The 20,597-nt window shown below is 32.4% G+C and overlaps 1 protein-coding gene across 1 annotated transcript; it reads left to right on the top strand.

Moving 5' to 3' along the window:
- The first annotated feature begins 1,634 nt into the window (after nucleotides 1-1,634).
- LOC107910266 (signal recognition particle 14 kDa protein) lies at nucleotides 1,635-4,248 on the top strand. Its single transcript, XM_016838057.2, has 4 exons — nucleotides 1,635-1,859; nucleotides 2,107-2,200; nucleotides 2,641-2,750; nucleotides 3,867-4,248. Exons 1-4 carry the CDS (start codon nucleotides 1,857-1,859, stop codon nucleotides 4,017-4,019), a joined length of 360 nt encoding a protein of 119 aa, XP_016693546.1. The 5' UTR covers nucleotides 1,635-1,856; the 3' UTR covers nucleotides 4,020-4,248.
- The last annotated feature ends 16,349 nt before the right edge of the window (nucleotides 4,249-20,597 follow it).

Raw genomic sequence — 20,597 nt, 5'->3', positions numbered from 1 at the left:
GTAGTATTATTATTTTCTCATAAGTAAGTTATTTGAATTGTAATGTCTATTCATATATCAATTAATTGTAGTTGCTCTGGCAACGAATGTCGCACACTATAGCTCAGACCCGGTGATTGAGTCGGGTATGGGGTGTTACAAGAAAAATGCTCGTGAGTCACCAACAACTGTCAAGTTTAGATTAGGGGATGTAAACAATTTATTACCAGTTGAAGATTTGAACTTGAAACTTCCAGGAGATGATTGCCTTATATAACTAATTGCAGAGAAAGTAAATCATTACTTTCTCAAATTGTTTTCCCCTAAACTTTATCATCCATTGAATTCTTTCTGATCCCTAATTTCTCTTATTATTCTTCCTCTTTTCACATCGGAGTAATTTTATTTTCTTGACTAGAATGCAACCCATCCCAAAGGTAATCCTTTATTCTCCAACTCTTTAAATTTTTAGGTTTCATTAGATGCTAGAGTTAGGATAGGTACGGTGGATAGAGCTAGTGGTCGTGGTGGCCGAAATCAGAGGGGTCGAGGTAGTAGGTTTATTGTAGAAGGTGGCAAAAGGCCAAGAAATTGCAGGGCTGGTACGCCAGCCGAATCTCTGTTTTATAGTTGCACAACCACCCAAGAGGAGATGATTAAACTCTTGGCAGCCAGGGGAATCAGGCTGCCCAACTTTGCCTACGATTTCAAAATGATAGAAGGGGAATGTCGATTGAATGATTCAAATGACGGGTTTATCCTCCCACTATACTTGTTAGAGGCAGGCTTCCACCTTCCTTTACATCCTTTCTTTTGTATGGTGTTGAACAATTACGGAATAGCACTAAGACAACTTGCTGGCCTTTCTTGGTGGACACTAGTGGCATACTTCATTGATTGCAGCAAGCATTGCGAGCCTCCCTTCATTGGCGTATTCCAACATATTTACCAGTTAAAGGTCATCACCTAAGGGGCCTCGGTTATAATGGTCTATTTCTATACACGTAAAGGCCACAAACCCATTATTCATAACTAGACTTCAAATCTTCACTTGAATCGCCAGAAATTCATAAGGGTAAAGAGGAAAATTGATGGCAGATTCGGCTTTCCCAATAGGTGGTCCATCCCTCAAGAATCCACTTGTCTCCAGCATCAAGTATTCAATTCTAACATCTCCAAGGCACAATATGACGACAAAAGTTGGGCCGTACATTGAGGCTGGAAAAACTGCTGACAGTTAAGAACATCTTTTAATATTGTTTAGATGGACAAAGCCCCGATAATGGTGCAGGGATGAGACGATGGTGGTGGGGGGTGGGGAGTGGGAGATGGATGGGGCGAGGGGGGGTGAAGGGTTTTAAAACTAGGATCAAGTTGAGAACATTTGTAAATTTTAAAGGTTAATTTTTAAAATTATGATTAAATTGATATAATATATAAAAGTTGAGCGCTAAATTTGTTGTTATACCGGTCTTTTTAAATACTACGTAGCTTATTGTTTGTAGTTTTGATGAAAGAAGCTTAAATGACCGGACTATGTAATGTAAGTACTTAAATTATAAATTTTTTTATTTTCAATACATAAAATAAATTTTTTTAATAGTTATTTACCTAAATTAAATTATATTTTAGTTTACAAAGCCGAAACTATACGTTTAAGATGAAAATTTTAACTTTCACCATAGTTTACGGCACGACAAAGCTTTTCAAAAGTTAAATGGAAACCGTAATGCTAAACTAACCTAAACGGAGGTTAGATTGAAAAAGAGCAACTGTACTCAATTCTTCTCTTGCACTGCCATTTGCTGCCCGGCTATCTTTTCTACAAATCTCTGACTATCTGTTTAGGGATTTTGGATCTCAACCATAGTTCAATCATGGTAACCCTCCATATTTCTTTTTTCCTTTATTTATTTTTATGGGTTATTCATCTTCTCTCTAATTTCAACAAATTCAACAAAAAATTTGGTAGCCTTAAGCACCAAGGATATTTTGTTCAATTCAATGGAATGGAGTTCATGATTCACTTTTGAATTCCGATTAGCTTTTGAATTTTCTCCTGCGTTTGATCTTATTTATGTGATTTATGCTGGTTTGCATCTTTGATTTTTTTTTTCCTTCTTTAAGGTTCTTCTACAACCAGACCCCTTTCTTAATGAACTTACGAGCATGTTTGAGCGAAGCACTGAGACAGGCTCTGTTTGGGTTACTCTTAAACGATGTAAGAATTTCTCGATTTCTTTAGGTTTGGGGAACTTGAATTTCAAGCAATGGGTTTGGATTTCAGGAACATGTAAGTTAATTGATTTGCTGGGAATTTGAAATTAGTATTGATATTTGAAATTCATGGCAATCATGACAATTTTTACACATAATCTATGCATTTAATTCTCACAATTTATACTGAACCACAGGTTGAGTGATGAAAGACTTGTATCATGTTTTCGGTTAACACCATTCTAGGGTTCAATTCTTGGACAATCCCTACTCCTTCCATTATATATATATATATATATATAAAGAATCTCACATTTATTTAACAAATGAAATTCAAATCTAAAATTTGAAATTCTTGTTCCCAACCGCAGCGTTATCTTTTTCTTTTGGGATGTTTTCTATATCGGATATTCATTAATGCTCTTAGATTCTCATGTTCAATAGCATCTTTAAAATCGAAGGCTCAAAGGAACAAAATGAAGACTGCTGAACAACCCATTGAATATCGATGCCTTGTTCGTGCAACTAATGGAAAAAAGACAATTTCTACTTCGGTATGCCCTTTTTTCCTCAGTGTTTAGTTTGATATTTGGTTTAGAAATGGATGAAACTATTATTTTTAATCAAACCTTGTGGGATGGATGCATTGGTTGAGTCAGTGTAATTGCTATTAAGTATGAGTATTTGTTTTTGTATGCGCTAATAAACCAATGGCAATCTTCACGGTAGAGTAAGATATTTCCATTGCAGACTCCTTTCGGAGCTTGTAATTCCAGTATGATGAATTATGTAACACCAATGATAGGTCCAATATGCAGTATGCCTGATGTTGTATGCTGGATTGCTCTTATATACGAGTCTTTGTTCTTGTATGTGGCAAATAAACTCATTATGACCTCTTGGGAGAGTAACACATATCCATTGCACTCTTGATTGATTGGATTGGATTAATCACTTTGCATTATATATATACTTTTTCTTCATACGAAGAGAAACGTAAATGTTAGCTGTAACCTGCTAGGTGATGACAAAAAGGCTTCCAGTAGAATTTATGTGCTTTTTACAAGAACTGTGTTCTTACCTGATATCTAATAGTTTAGGGTTCAATCAGAAAACTGGTTCTTTGCTTATATGGCCCTAACTAGTGCATGGTAGGCTCCCAAATGATCGATGCTCATATTTTCTGTTGAAACTTGAAAGGATGTCGGGAATGAAGATGGTCTTTAATCCATCTTGACTTGGGTGCAAGTGCTGGATACTGATATGCAGACATGGGTATATTCAGTTTTTTACTAGGTTTTTGACTTGACTTGTATCCTTGTACCCATATCTATATATGCATTCAACAAGTGTTTGTCATACATCAAGATGCGACAGACCATTATGGTAGATGATCCCTTGTATAATTTTCTCACGTTTTTCCTTGAAATGTAAAAATTTGCAAGAAATATCATTGTACAATGTAACCCAAAGATTTTTCATATGTAAAATACAAAACAGGAATGATTCCTTAATAGCATTCAAATGGAAATTGTTACTTGTGGAATGAGCTATTTGTTACATGCAAGCTGAAATCGGGTGGTATTATGGAGGCAATAGTAGTCTATTTATTCTTGTGAAGTCTATCAATTCTCGAACTGACCTTGTTCTAATGTGTTTTTGTTGGTAAGGTGGGAGCAAAGGATCACCAGCGTTTCCAAGCTTCATATGCCACCATTCTTAAGGCCCACATGACTGCCTTGAAGAAAAGGGAGAGAAAGGACCGGAAAAAGGCTGCGGAGGATAAGAAAGAAGGTGGTTCAAAGAAGCCGAAAAGGGCTTGAAGGGCTTTACTCTTTCCATTGCCTTCAAGCTGTTATCATCACCTAGAAAATGCTTAGGTTCTTTGTTTTTTCTTTAAAAAAACCAAAAAAAAATTTCTTTCAATTTATGCTCATTACAGTGATTACACTTGGAATTTTGCTTGAATGCCCCTTAGGTGTGACTTCAATGGTTCCTTCTTTTATTTTCAATAGGTTGATAAATTATATGAATTTACAAGAGATTTTGGTATTTTGCCTTTAATCTTCTCTACAAGTCGGATTGTACGGACAGTTACATCAGTCCTGTCCCTAGATACCGGATCTTAAATGGATTACTCCATGAATCTGATATTTTGTGTGGATGTTGGTTAGGATATTTCATGTATGGAAGTGGAGACATATATGATCTAGCGAATTATAAATTTGAGAATATAAAATTATTTAAGTGTTTGATTGAGTTATGAGTTAATTTGATATTAATTCAGTTTGGAAAACTATTACATAGTCAAATCTTAAAACAATTATTATGGTGTTTTGATTTTTATGTATAGGATCTATGAAAAAGTAAATTAAACATATCTATGATAGGATTAGACTTTTAAGACTTTTTTTTATATTACAATACTTTGAAAAAGAAAATGACAATGGCTGAACTCATGTTTGATTTCATATTGGATCAAGCTAGAAGGGGTCATTCAAGCTTATCTCAATAGATTTTATGTTTATGTATGGATTCTTATGTCATTATATTTCATTTACAATAGGTGTAAGAGTTTTTTTTTATTTACATATCTCTCGTTATTTAGAAGTCTATTGATATATTTTCTTTTCTTTTTTCTTCTATTGAATGGAGAAATAAATAAATTTATATAAAAATAAAATTACTCGTAAATAAACACTTTTTCAGAAAATGACTTGAGCTTTTTAAAATGATAAGTCAATTTATAGGAAAAGAGATTTATTTTTCATTAACCTGAAATTTATTTATTTTTGTAAAACAAAGACTTTAACATATTAATCAATGTCTTACTATTATTATATATATATTTTATATAATTTTAGTTTTCCACTAATGTCATGTGTTATTAATATCATTTATGTAGGATGGTAAAAAAGTCAAATCCAATCAGGCATTTTGAGTAGTTTGGACCATGAATTAGTTAAATGAGAAGAAGAATGAAAAATAATATTAAATTAATGAAATTCAAAATGGTTATATATTGCTAAAATTGTTGAAAAATTAGAATATCTGATTGAATTCGACTTTTATGAGATAGTCATGGATGCATAAAATCTTGATTTCAAAGCAAGAAGGGATGCAATTCATTAATTTGTTGACCCAATCCACCATTTCAAAGGTCAAACTAATCTTTTCTAATTAAAAAACTACATTTTAAAAATCAATCAATTTTCTTATACATTCCTTCATATATAATCTTGGTATTTTAAAAATATTTTTTATATTCATTTTCATTTTCAAAATTATTTCTTTTCTAATATTCAATTTTCAAAATTTACAACTTTTTTTTAATATCCATAATTTTTAATCGCAAGTTTTAATTTTCTTTTGTCTTAAATTATTTTGGATTACAATATTATCTTGTGATTTAACTTGAAGAGAATGCCATTTTGATTTGTTAGATCATAATAAATTTTTTCAAGATTATTTCATTTTAATTATTTTTGAAATTTTAATTGTATAAATTTTTATTTATTTTAATTTAGTTTTTTTTATGTTAAATGAGTTTTCACCATATTAATTTTTATTAACTAATTTTTCTATGCCACTGAATTAAGGTTTAAGATTTTAGAACAATTGAATACTTCGTCACAATATTTGCTCTTAGTGATCACCTTAAGTTAAACTTCTGTCACTGTAAGTATTTTTAGTATCGACTACCTTTCGCCAAAATTTTCGAAAATAAATAATTCCTCGTAATTATTTAAAAAAATTCATCGTAAGATTTACTTTTAGTGACGAGTATATTTTCCGTGCCAGTAACTATGAGGGGTTTGGAGGAAGAATTTAATTTTCGGTTAATGCTCACTTTGGCTCTAAACTATATCAGTTTTCATATTTTAATACTTGAAGTTTTTTTTTTCACTTTGTACTTAAGCTATTATTTTTTAAAATAATTTAGCCCACGACATAAAAAAAAAGACTGACACGTGACGCTAATAGAATGTGCCACATCACATTCTTTTATTTTTTTAATATTATATAAATTAAAAATAAAACAACATATAAATAATTTACATTTTCAAAAAAAATTCAAAGCTTTTCAAAAATAGTTTTAGGAAAATCTAATATATAAATGTAAAATCTAAAAAAATTGGAATAATATATAAAAAATTCAAAAAATTACGCAATTTAAAAAAAAGTTTAAATTTAAAAAAATTACAAAAACCTCAAAGTTTTCAAAAATATATATTTTAGAAAAATTGTAATTTTTTTTGCAAAACACCCCAAAATATATCATAAATTTTAAAACTTAAAAAAATTATATGAAAAACTTAAAAACTGAAAAAGTTTAACTAAAAATATATAAATTCTAGAAATTGAAGTTTTAAAATGTTTAACTCAGTAATTGAAAAAAAAGAAATATCTATATTCTAGAAAAATGTAATATTTTTAAAAAATGCAAAATAAAAAAACTCAAAAATATATAATTTCTATAAAAATTCTTAGTATTTTTAAAATATTAAAAGTTCAAATAAAAAATTGGTCAACACTGGTCAATGTCGACCAACGATGGTCAACATCGATTCTAACCACTTGACAAATTCTTAGAGGCGCCACATTTTTAAACTCGGGAATTCTCAACTTTCTTATCCAAGCCCATGGCTTGCACAATCATCTTTTCTTTTTCTAGCTAGACCGGCAAATACTTTAAGCTTATGCAAAACTAGCTGAAATTAGAGTTCATCTCTCATTCCTCGAAGGAAATGCTTGCAACTCTCATATTCAATTGGCACAAATTCGAGAGCATACTTGCTAAGTCGCAAGAGCTCTCGCTCATAGTCGAATACCGGCATATAACCTTTTTTCAACATCATAAATTCTTGCTTTTGATCTTCCAGATACAATTTATTGACATATTTATTTTGAAATTCGGACAGGAAGAATGTCTAAGTAACCTGATCAACTGGCACATGTCGGGTGACTATTAACCACCACTGATATGATTATTCCTTTAGAAGAGATACCACACAAGTGACACACTCAGGCGATGAACATTCTAGCTGTTAGAGAACTTTCTCAGTTGACTCCAACCAGATTTCAGCTGAGGAAGGATCAACACCTTTCAACCCTTTGAATTTAGTTGCTTCATGCTTTCACAACTCATTTATTGGGGATCACTAGGCTACAACTATTGATGCGGCTTGCAAAGCAGCTCCCGTTACCCTCTAGAGTACATCTGCTATTGTGCAGAGTGATTCTTCATCACCTAAACTTTCACGGTGAGGTCTATTACCTTATTTCATTGAGCACCGACTTGATCAACATAGTGTGCTTCGATCTCTACTCGATTCTCACCCTTAATGGAGTGGTCGCTGTTGTTAACTAATTCTTTAACAACATTTCTCGATTCGTCAGATGATTTTCAACTATAAAACAAAAAAAAATATAATCAACATCCAAATCTCGACTCAGACTTGACTTGAAGTTGGCATGTACCTATTGATTCTATTGATTCATTTCATTTTTGCATCAGACTTCAGGACTAGTATAAACCAATTCACGTGATCTTTCGCATGCTGTCATTTTTCACATTTCATATACATATATATACATAGTATACCAATTTCAATCACATTTGATATCAATATTCAATTAGTCAGTTTACATTTTATAACCCCTGTTAACTAGACATGAACTCAAGACGGATACACAAATCTATTTTACCCTATCACCCTGGGTTGCCCGACAACAATGGCTTTTTCTATTTGTCAGTACTGGTCATTCTACCACCTCGGATTGCCCTACAATGATGACTTTTCTATCTGTCAATACTGTTCATTCTACTACTTGGGTTGCCCTATAACGATGACTTATAATCATTATACCTATGACTAGGGGTGAGCATTCGATTGAATTGAGTTGATTCGAGTGAAAAATTTTGAGTTAATCGAGTTGATGAGTCCTATTTTATCATTCTAATTCAATTTGAATTTTTTTCAAATTGAGTTGAGTGAAATGAAATTCAAGTTGAATCAAATCGAGTGAAATTTTTCATGTTAAATTAAAAAAATTAAGCATGTCAAATTAAAAGCTTACAATATAACTAATTCAATGTTAGAGCACAAAAATTTGAAACCATATATATTTGAAAACATTTTCAAAGCAAAAAAAAAAAAAACTTTAGTATTATAAACTTGAATCATTAATTAACTTATTTAAGTCCCCAAAATTATTATTTTAGAAAATTTTTAAAATTTTAACTTTCTTTATATATTCTTAAGAATTGTTTTAAATTATTATAATTAAAAAATAAATTTGAAATTTCTATAAATATTTTGAATCTTAAAAATTATTTTGAATTTTTGAAAATTATTTTGAATCTTTTTTTTTGTAATTTTTGTTGAGAGAAACCAATTTGCTCATTTTCAAAATTGATATGGAGCAAAAGGGTATTTAGACCAATCTATTATTCGAATTATTCGAGTTATTCGAATTTTAAAGTTCAACTCGATTTGAACTCGGAACTTGAATTACTTATTCATGTTTATTCAAATAACTTAATTCAATTAACACAAAATTTGATTTTTTTTCGAATCGAATTGACTTTTGCTCACACCTACTTGGGACGTTATGGCATGCCAACTATATTTGAATCTACCTAAATAGCTAATAAGGTAATCAATGTTTCAATTGCATATTATAAATTGATTCACATATCATGTAACACCCCAATTCCTAATAACCTAAAATTTAGGACGATTAAAGGACTAAATTGAAAGAGACCGCAAGCTGGCGACCTATATTGGGAGAAACAGGAAAGCTAGAAACCGAATTGGACATGGTTGATATCCAATTCCGGTTCGGTTAGGATGGAATGTAACACCCCTAACCCGTATCCATCGTCGGATTAGGGTTACGAGGCATTACCAAATAGAACACAGCTCAAAACAGTCATTCATTGTATTTCATGCTTCATAAATCAATTACATTAATACACTTATCCTATGCAAATTTTGAAGCTTAATACTACTATATTCATATCGTTCGTATATTAAGATTTTGTTTCAAGCTTATAACATCCGAAAACATATATCGAGCATATCACAAAACATACATTTCATAAACTGAATATCAAACAAATCACTTCAATACAAGTGTATATTAAACTTAATAATCAATATCACACGGCTTATAAACCAAAGCACATTCGGCATAAGAAACTTCACTAAATGGTCAAGCATAGAATTTTAAACATGTGCACATTTTACGTAATCAATATGAACCATTTAAAGAAAATGCATAATTCAAATCATAGTATACTCAACTTGCAATTTCATTAACCAAGCCAACCCACATATATTTAGCCATTCATCTCATGATCTATTCGACTAGCATATTAATCAAGTTAAATTATCCACACAACATACTAGACATATATATATTATAGATAGACAAGCATCATTTCAAAACCAAATATACCTCTTCTCTTATCACAAGTTTATGCGCATATGACCATATCAAATTGAATCAATTTGAGTACAAATAATAACTAAAAGTTCACCCAATTCGCATGCTAATTACCATGCCTAAAATATATACACATAACCAATCAATTAATAACATATAAATATTCGGTCAACCAAAATAACTTCTATACATAACACTTAAACTATAATCGTTATTTGCCATCCTAATCTGAACTTAAATAACTAACCATTCAAGCAAAATTTATGCACATATTTATCACCACAAACCTAATCAAGATATCCAAACCAAAATTGATCTTATTATAGACATATACATCTATTAGCTAACATGACATATGCATATATATATATTCAATTTACCTATCTTTAGCCGAACATGAATGTGCATCATTTACTAATTCTAACCCTATTTATAACTCAATTATACATCAATCTATAAGTCTATAATTAGCCGAACCAAATACTAATTCCACAAATCTTAGCAAAATCATCACATAGTATTTGAAACCACACCAAAATAATTTATCAAATAATCAAGTAGCATATTCATTTCTTATTTCACCAACCGTGCCTAATAGACAATTACAAACAATAACATAAACTTTACTTAACCAATATAACACATATCATTAACCGAACATACATTCATCCTTTATCTCATTACTAAACCGAATTTATAAGACCATCCATCACAAGCATTTATGAACATTAGTTAATTCATAAATCATTCATGACATTACTCATGCCAAATCATATACCACACACATATGCTATGAAACTTAATTCCCAACATGAGCTTAAACCATGACCAATAATGCATAAACGTAAGCATCATTTCTAGCCATTTTCGCATGGCTTAAATTTATACAATTTCAAAACCAACCAAAACAAATGCTAGCCTACACATGCCATAAGTTCATAATTCAAGCTACCAAAATAGCGTTCGATAGTGTGACAGATTTCCTTGACGATCTCTGAGCTCGCAACTAGCTTCCAAAATCTAAAAAAAAATACACCGAATGAACACACAAAGTAAGCTTAGAAAGCTTAGTAAGTCATAAGCAAATAAAGTATAATAAGGAAATTAACAACTTATTTCTATTTGGCCTAATATAACTAAACTCATATATATATATATAGTCACCTTTCACAAGTTATTTCACATGGTCACATAATTGCCTCAAAACTTACCTCTTCATTTGAATCTCATATAAACATAAAACATACATGAATTATTTAATCCAAACTCATATTCGATCTTGCTTATATTTTCCCGTTAAACCACTCGGATTCATTAAGGATATTCGGATAGCTCAACAACTCGTACAATGCCATTGTCCCAAACGTGGTCCTACATGTAATCAAATATTGATGTCACTATCCCAAACAGGGTCTTACACGAAATCATATAAGACGCCAATGTCCCAGACATGGTCTTACACGTAAATCTCAAATTGATACCAACGTCCCAGACATGGTCTTACACGTAATCACATACCGAAATTTTGTGTCATGACATATGTATCCTAACTATTCCTATGGTTCGTACGGCGCTTTTGGACGTCGTAATTCGATCAATTCATGCTCGTAACAAATCATTCCATGCTAAACTCAATTCGGCAATGTAGTTATACATACATACAATTCAATTTGACTGTGTACATAACAAATACATTCAATTTAATCATAATTTATTCACTTATGAACTTACCTCGTACGGAGACGAATGGACCGGGATGACTATTCGACAACTTTTGATTTCGCCCGATCTAAATCCGATTTCCTATTTTTCTTGATCTAAATTAATACCAACTTGACTTGTTTAATCATATATTCATTCAAATTCATCCAAAAATACATAAATGAGCAATTTTCACTTTAGCCCCTAACATTTCACATTTTTCACAATTTAGTCCCTATTTCACAAAACACAAAATATTTAAAATTTCACCACACCCTAGCATAGCCAAATTTTACTAAGGTCCCTAGCAGCTCAATTATTTCATTTATTTCACATTTTGACCCCTATTTTCAAATTTCACAATTTAATCCTTAAAACACATTTTTACCAAAAATCATTTAATTAAACATGATAATCTAACAACTTATTTTTATTTTCCATCATCAAACAACAAAAACAACAATTTCTCATCAATGGAAAATAAAAAAATACACAACCAATTCAAAAATTCAAACATGAGCTAGCTAGTACTTGAAGCAACGATCTTAGAAACGTAAAAATCATCAAAAATCGAGCAAATTACATACCTCAATCAAGCAAAACCAAGGCCGAACCTAGCTTGTTCTTTTTCTTTTGTATTTTTGTTAAAAGAAGAACAAATATGCATGGTTTTTATTTTATGTTTTATTATATTAACATATTTAACTAATTTACAAAACTAACCTTAATGATTTTTAATGATAAAAACTTATAATATAAACCCATTACCGTCCATACATATTTTCAATGGTTAAAATACCACATAAGGACTCCACATTAAAAGAACACATCAATTTTGCACCTAATCAATTAAACCATAGCTTTTACATTTTTCGCGATTAAATCCTTTTTATAAAATCGAGCACACAAACGATAAAATTTTCACACGAAACTTTCACACATATTAATTCACATACTGTAAACACAAAAAATAATTTTAAAATATTTTTCTGACTCAGATTCGTGGTCTCGAAATCACTGTCCGACTAGGGTCTAAACCAGGCTGTTACATGAAACTAGCCGGTTTCTTTGTGGGAGACATAATGGTTGAGAACGCACGATTCTCATAAGGTTGGAAGAAGCACGGGAAGGGCTATAAATAGTTGGAAAATGACTTTCGAAGGATGATTTTTTTCTCGGTTCTGATTCATTTCTTTTGCTCTTCATCTTTTTCGGTAGCTCGAAAAAGGAGTAGCCATGGAAGGTTCTGCATGGAGCAGATATCATGAGTATGAAGCTAGAAAAGTAGGGAAACCAGCAGGTGGGTAAGGTTCTTAACCTTTTTGTCTACGTAGGTTAAAGTTAAGAACATCAGAACTATTTTGAGAGTTTTGTATGTTTATAGAAAATGGGTTTAAGTTAAGAATGTGGAGTATAATCCATGGTTATTTTTGGTTGTAAACTACTGACTAGAGGATGGAAGCTCCGGTGCTCGAGAAAAAAGGATAAGCCATGGATATTATAAGGATTTAGGTGAGTTCTAAACTCAAAACCTACTATTATGGTTTACGCTGTTTAAGTATGCCATGGTTGCATAAGCATGAACCATGATAATATGAGTATGCATTGCATGAATGTGGGAAACCTTAAGGGCTAGAGGAAGATAAGATGGGAATGAAGAGAGAACCCATTAGTTACTGTCTCAAGTAAAGCTCCAGAACTTACGGAGGGAAACTGCAGTGTTCGAGCATTAAGGTTAGGTGGTGTAAAGGAGGTAATGGGAGGAGGATTTAAGAAATGAAATTATGGAATGTTATTTACCGTGATAGCGGTATCGACTGGTCCTTTGGGGTGACACTATGACGACTATATATGGCATTAGACTAGAGATGAAAGAGGCTATAGCAGTCTGGTATGTAGTACGTAGTGTAAGACCATGGATGAAATATGTCATTGCAGCATGGTATATGGTAATGATAAGGGTAAGACCATGGATGAAAGACACCATGGTAGTAAGGTAAATGGTATAAGGTATACGGTGTAAGACCATAGCTGAAAGATGCTATGGAAGGAAGGTATCATGAGTAAGACCATGGATGAAAGACTCCATGGCATCCATACAGAGTAAGTCGGCCAAAAGAGTAAATATGAAACAGAGAAGTCCACTGGGACAGTAAACATGAAATAGAGATGAAGTCTACCAGGACAGTAAGCATGGAACAGAGATAGTTCACTGGGACAGTAAACATAAGGTACGTCTACTGGGATGAGGGAAAAGAGGGAAGAAGGGTATAATACCATAGCTAGGTTACATATCCTATAGAGACCACTAGGAAATAGACGCGGATGGTCAACTAGACTTCATGTGCAAGGTATAGGCATGTGCGACTAGTATGAGAAACCACACAGGTGAAAGAAAAGTCAAAAGAAAGTGTAAGTAGTGGAAAGTGGATCATGAGGAGTTTTCCAAAAATGATGAAAGTGGAAAGGAATACTGTAATAACCGACAAAGCATAGATGAAAAGCCGATAGGAATTGGGGAAATATAGGCCACGCGGGAGCTGACCTAAATATGAAAAGGTAAGAAAGAAAAATCATTCAAAGATTGTAAGAAAGGATCCAAACCAGAAAGTGCAAAATAAAGTGGTACGTGAGAAGAAAATCTTGTAAGGGGAATGAGAATTCCATTTCCAAGATAAGGATTATGCCCAGGGGACAAAATGTCCATCAAGACTATTCCTCTTGAAGGAAAGTTTATGGCTGGTATACCACCACAATGGTAGCAGTAAGGAGGACAAAATCAAGTGAGATGGTTATGACAATAATTTAGTTATTCATTTTGGGATAGGTAAAGTCCTAGGTTAGTCAGGAGCATAAGATGGATCACTTGAAGTAACCCCACCATGGTTATCGAAAGGTTGGAACAAGAATGAGTTCACCAATGTGGCTAGGTTAGTGGTAAGACAACACTATGCGGAAATGATAACAAGTCCTTTGGGACTAGTGTATATGAAGATGGAGTCCGCCAAGGACTAGCCCGACCATGGAAGTCCACAAAGGAAGGTACACTCTAAGAATTCTTGGGCGGATAGTTGAGATAGCAACTACTAGGGTTCATGAAGTAAAGCTGGAGAACAACCAGGTCAAGTTCGGTTAACGTACACTCCGTTCAAGGGAGAAAGTATAATGATGAACAAAAAGAAAGGATAGGAATCGCTGGTATAAAGAATTATTAGAGGATTAAGTGGAGTCCGCCATCTTGATGTAGAACACTCACGTTGAGCGAACATGATGTATTTAGGTTTATTTTATTTTATAATGTTGCCATCATGTGATATGGTTAGTTTGTAGTAAAAAGTTCATTTAAACTTATCCGAGTTTGCGTAATGATCACAGGATTTACGAGGTGGATCAAGGACTTCGAGGAGGGACCAAGCCAGATGGAGTGAGATTGAGGATCACAGGTAGTTGGAGTCATGCACGTAGGAATAGGGTACTATTGGAGGCTATACCTCAAGATAAAACATGGTGTGTCTAGACGTCATCCTTAGAGTCTAAACATTTAGGACAAATAGTCCTTGGTAAGATTTTAAGAAATTCTTGTAAATGAACAATCTGATTAGAGATAGAAATGAAACTAAAGGATTAAACATTCAATGGCTTTAAGCCTTAGATGTAAGGATTATTATTTTTAAATTTATTATTAGACAATTTTACTTTTAGACTATTTTATAGCAGCTAAGTTAGTAAATTTTAGTATAGGTCCTTTATGATGCTCCATACTTGAATTTGAAGGAGGGTCGAGTGTGGGGTATTACAAATTTAGTGGTATCAGAGCTATTGGTTTAGTCGATCCCCTAACCTAGAATATAGAAATAAGTTCCTCTATGTGCTTGGCAATCGAATTGGCTAAGTCCTTTGAGTTCTTAATATATATGCCATATGTGGATGCATGCGCCTAGAATGGTGAATTGAGAGGTAAGTACAAATAGTTGAATATACGTAGAAAGTATATGCATGAGAAAATTTGGTAGTACAAATTCCAAAAATTACATGTTGAAAGATGATACAAGGAAATTATAAATAAGGAAGTACAAGTCGATAAATGTGGAACAGGAGAAGTACATAAAATGAAAGTACAAGTATTAGAGAAATGAAGTTTCCTTAAATAGAAGGTGCAAAGGAAAATAAAGCCTTTTGATATGCCAAGTGGCTTGTCACGCCTATGGCGGCTATGCTTCTTCCTAGCTGGTCTTTAAGAATATGTAGGTATGAACTTTCTTGGTCCTTGAGGGTGGAACACAAGGATGGCAAGGGCGAGTTTGCTTACACAAGAGGAGCGACTAGGGCAAGTGGCTACTCGAAGCCAGCCTATTTGGCTTCACTTCCTCTCTGAATGGTGGGTGAGGATATACCTCGCCCTGTCAGCCGGTGAGCGAAGTGAGTGGCGCTGGCATGGTTTCCCCACCATGTTACAGTAGGAGCCACAGTGAACTGGGTGCAGGAGAGAAACCTCTCCAGTTCTTGACAAGGGCTCTCTTCTTGTTCTGGGCTGATTGGAAGTAGAACCAGTACGTAATTCACAACGATAAGACTTCTCCTCCAAGAGAGGGTAATTAGTTGGTGGAACTGCATAGTCGACCTTTCACTTGATCCATGATGAGACCACAAGTAAGGTAGGAAAAATGGATTTCCCGGGGTAATAGGTAAACCCCTATAGAGTATTAGGTTGTCAAGCTAGGAAAGAAATGGAGATTGAGGAAGTTAATTTTGGGGAAAGTTTTGGTGTTAGGAGTAGTAGAGGAAAACTACACTACATATTGTATATTAAGTGAGAAAAGAAAGATGGGAGAATAGACTAAAAGATGAACTGAATTCGGATCAAACAAAAGGGGCTTGGAGGAGTATGAACTTTCTTACCATGTTCTGGTTACTTATAGTTGAATTCTTTCATTACTCGTCTACGAATCTCGCTTTTCCTTTCTCTCAAGTTGACATGACATCGTCTTTAGCTATATTCGATAACTCAATCATAAAAACTATATCAGTTCACATTCAAATCACATTCAAACACATAATCAAAATATTTTTCATTTTATTCATTTTAGTCTCTATATACGAGATACTTGTATTTTTCAATATCTAAAATCAGATTAAAATCAGATTTCATATTCTTTGACCTTATACTTTATACCTATAACATTATTTCATGAAATTTTTCATTTTATTCAACTTAATCCCTAATGTCACAAAGTTATCTAACAAGTTTAACTTAGTTTCCAACTTTGTCCTTATTAAAATCTAAACTTACTAACTACCGATTTCTTTAAATCAAGCACAAAATCATCAATTATGTTTTAATAATAAGTTGTCAAACATCAACTAATTGAACAAATTAACATATGGGCTAGCTATATTAAGCTCTTATGACCATAAATCTATAAAAAATTGAAGAAGCTTGATTACCTGTGGAAATTGAATGGCCAAATGTATGCTTGGAAGTTGAAATTTACTTTCCCTTTATTCTTAGCTAGGATAGAGGAAGAAGATAAATGTTTCATCTTTCCATCCACTAATATATATATTGTAATTAAAATTTAATTAACTTTAATTACTCATGTTTATTAACTTAATTTAACATTTATTTATTCATTAATCTTAATTATAACCATTTAATGGCCATCACCATTACCCACTATCAACATAAAGAACAATGGTTAAATACCCATTTAGGTCTTTCGGATAATTACTAATTAGGTCTTCAAGCATTATCTAAATTAAAATTCAATAACAATTAAACTTTTACAATTTAGACCTTGAGCTTTAATTAACAATTTTCTTGATTAAATTACTTAACCGATCTTCAATATATTTTAATACCATATTCGTACATCCTCCTATTTTATTCTTACGAACTTGATATATGGAAATGAGGTTTTGAAATTGCATTTTTTGACATCTGCAAAAGTTAGATAGTTGCATGGTCACCCTAAATTTTTTTGTTAATATGGTCAGCCCCGTTAAATAAATTGATTAAATCGGTCACTCAATCATTAAGTACATCTCTTTCACCATTAAATCCATTTTTAATTTTTTAAAATTTCTTTTATTTCTTACTCTTTTTTGTTGTTTTTCCTTATATTTTCTATCCTCTCTCCTTTTTTTCATCTTTTCCTTTCTAACTTAGAAACCATAGCCCCCAGCATCTCTCTTAAGAAATTTGTCACTATTTTTGTTGAACCACTATCGGCGAGCCCAAAGTAGAAAGACATCTGAAAATCAAGTTATATTGACTGTGGGCTAGGAGATCAGAGCATGAAAATTCTAAACCTTTGTATTGACCTCTCAAATTTTTATTTTTTTTATAAATCTAATCCTCTATATTTGAATAAAAAGGCCTTGGGATTCACTTTGGTGGTTTTGGATCGACAATCTGATGCTAGAGAAGACGTTGAATGATCATAGCAACAATGGTGAGAAGCGATGATCGTGGTTAAGGAGATGAAAAATAGGAAAATAGGGAGAAAAAGTGCGCATCTCTTGGTGTTGTTTATTAACATGACAACTATAACATCCCTAAAATTGTTATACTTTAAAGCAATAATAAATTGAGATTGTGTACAATTGATTTCTCGATAAAGTAAAATAAAAAAATGAAAGTGATAAAAGAGACGATTGAGGAGTATCAAAGAAAGTTGAATTGAGAAGTATGTTGTGGTATACTAAATTAAAGTAAGGACTAAATTATAAAGATGTAAAAAATTTTGAAGTTCAAGTACAATTATTCAAAATTTGAGCGGTTGAAGCATACATATGAGAAAATTGAAGGACCAAAAGTGAAAATAACCCAATTTATTATGACATGAAAGTGGTGTCTAGGGACCAAATTGAATAAGTAGAGAAATACAAAAGACTAGATCGTAAATTTACCAAAAGTGAATAGTGATTCAAGGATGGAATTTGGAAAAATCATTATAACACCCTATACTGGGCCCGATCGCCAAGCCCGTGTAACAGGACTCTATACCATCGTCTCATCAACAATAAAGCATGAAACATTTCATTGACACGCAATTATCGTAAAATTTCATTAAATTATTTAGATAGATTCTAAGTCATGAATACCCTTAGCAATATTAAATTATGCTAAACATACATCAGACGAGCTTATAACAGGATTTAATCATGCTTTTAAACCATTTAAATTTTTTTTGAATAAATCACGTAGGTATCGATTCTGAATCAAAGGTATCGATAATTCTCATATATGGTATCGATACCACAAAAAAAATCGATACCAAATTAGCATTCCGTTTCTCGCTTAAAATTAAAACTCAAGAATTTATCGGTACATTTCAAAAAGTATCGATGTTTTTACCTTGAGTATCGATACTCGTGATATGATATCGATACCAAATTGAGTTACTAACTTTTCGCACATTTAAAAAATCAAAGAGGTATCGATATTAAAACCAGAATATCGATACCTCTGCTCCAGACAGCAAAAGCACAACATACTAAGGCATTTAGTCCATTCTAACTTATATAAATTCAATATTCATTTATTACCTCATCAAACAATCGTCAAAGCAACTATAATGGTAGTTCAAAACATCAAAAAAATGTTCAAACAAGCAATCAATATTCCAAGATCAATATCCACAAATCCTAAGAACAATAAAGTCATGTAAGTATCCAAAACATCATGGCAATAATCAACTAAAAGTCCACCGTATTGCCTTATTCCCACAATCCGAAATAATAACTGGAAAACACCTACTCAAATGCTAAATCTACTTGGATCATTCCCTTAGAATTTTCTGCACCCCTCACACCACAAGACTAATAGTCTGCAAAGGTTTTAAAAGAGTGGGTGAGCTTAACAAGCTCAGTGAATGAATAAAATATCCACCAAATAGACATGCATTTACACATTAACCAAAAACGATCAAAGCTCCATTACACAAGCATGTTACTAAGAGATCATGCCAACATATTCATGTAATATTAATCAACTCATTTAACTTACTATTCTACATGTTCATGTATACATCACTTATCATATATTTTCATTTATAAATATCACAATTAAACGATAATTTGGCACTTGAGGCTATGAAACATATAAGTAAGTCTATCACCACACATCAGATACACGAATCTCCAACACACCAAATGACTCATAGAGTCGAACATATCCCAAAAGTGTAGCATATAGCTAGCACACTCCAACATACTAAACATGTCCTGGTGAATAGAGCTTAGCTCACATTCTCTTATCTCTCCAAAATTGTCTCGGGCCTTAGCTCCCCAAAAACACAACATAGAAATGAATACTTATAATCCTATGGCATGCCAACGATATCCAACGGTCTCATAAAATTACAAGGCCAAATTGTCCACAAATAACCACATATTTATATACCATTTTTTTGCACTTTTTCACTAAATGCTCACATTACCAACACAACACTATCGCTATCAATCAACATATTCAACATGCTCACATTAACACTTTCACAATAGCTATCACAAGCATATTTCACATGTCACAATGTCACATTATAATTCTCATGTACACAACATACAATCACGTGTTTCACAAGCTAGTCAAGAGGTATAAGAAAGCTTACACTCAAACCTTAAAGTAGGGGTTTAGGCTACTTTTAAGTTCCCAATTAATGCAATAAACTGTGTCTACAAGTAGCGATTCCGAACACTCACCATTCATACTTTTGCCTAGTTGCCGAAAGCTCAAACTAGCTTTTCCTTTCCTTTTCTCTCTACTCGTAGAAGATCCTAATGTTTCCAAAGCTTCAACATGTAAATCACACAACAAGAAAAATTAACATTCAGCCAAAGACTCTTCTAAATCAATCAAAAACATAAGCCTAAGCTAGATTCTCTTAGAACTGAAACTTTTAACATAGCAAACTTAAAACACAAATATCTGGGTCTCTACTTATTTTTTTTGCCTAAAACTAATTTCATCCATCTAATTATTCATCTACGACTGATTCTCAACCCTCAAACTACACAAGATTACCAAATACATGGTATCAAAATTTTTTGACATACTATGACAATTTTCACGAAAATTTATTAAATATTTAGAATTCTTTAACGAAATTTTAAATAATGTTTAGAAACCTTCTAATCACATAAAAATAATTGAAAAACATTTTTAAACCTCGTTTTTACTCAAAATCTCAAAATCCACCATTAACGACCTATTTTTTGTCTTTTATTCAAAATGTTCAATTCAATGG

The sequence above is a fragment of the Gossypium hirsutum genome, chromosome D02 (genome assembly GCF_007990345.1).
Source record: "Gossypium hirsutum isolate 1008001.06 chromosome D02, Gossypium_hirsutum_v2.1, whole genome shotgun sequence".
NCBI lineage: Eukaryota > Viridiplantae > Streptophyta > Magnoliopsida > Malvales > Malvaceae > Gossypium > Gossypium hirsutum.
Note: the sequence above shows the minus strand (reverse complement) of the source record. Positions and strands in the feature narration are given on the sequence as shown.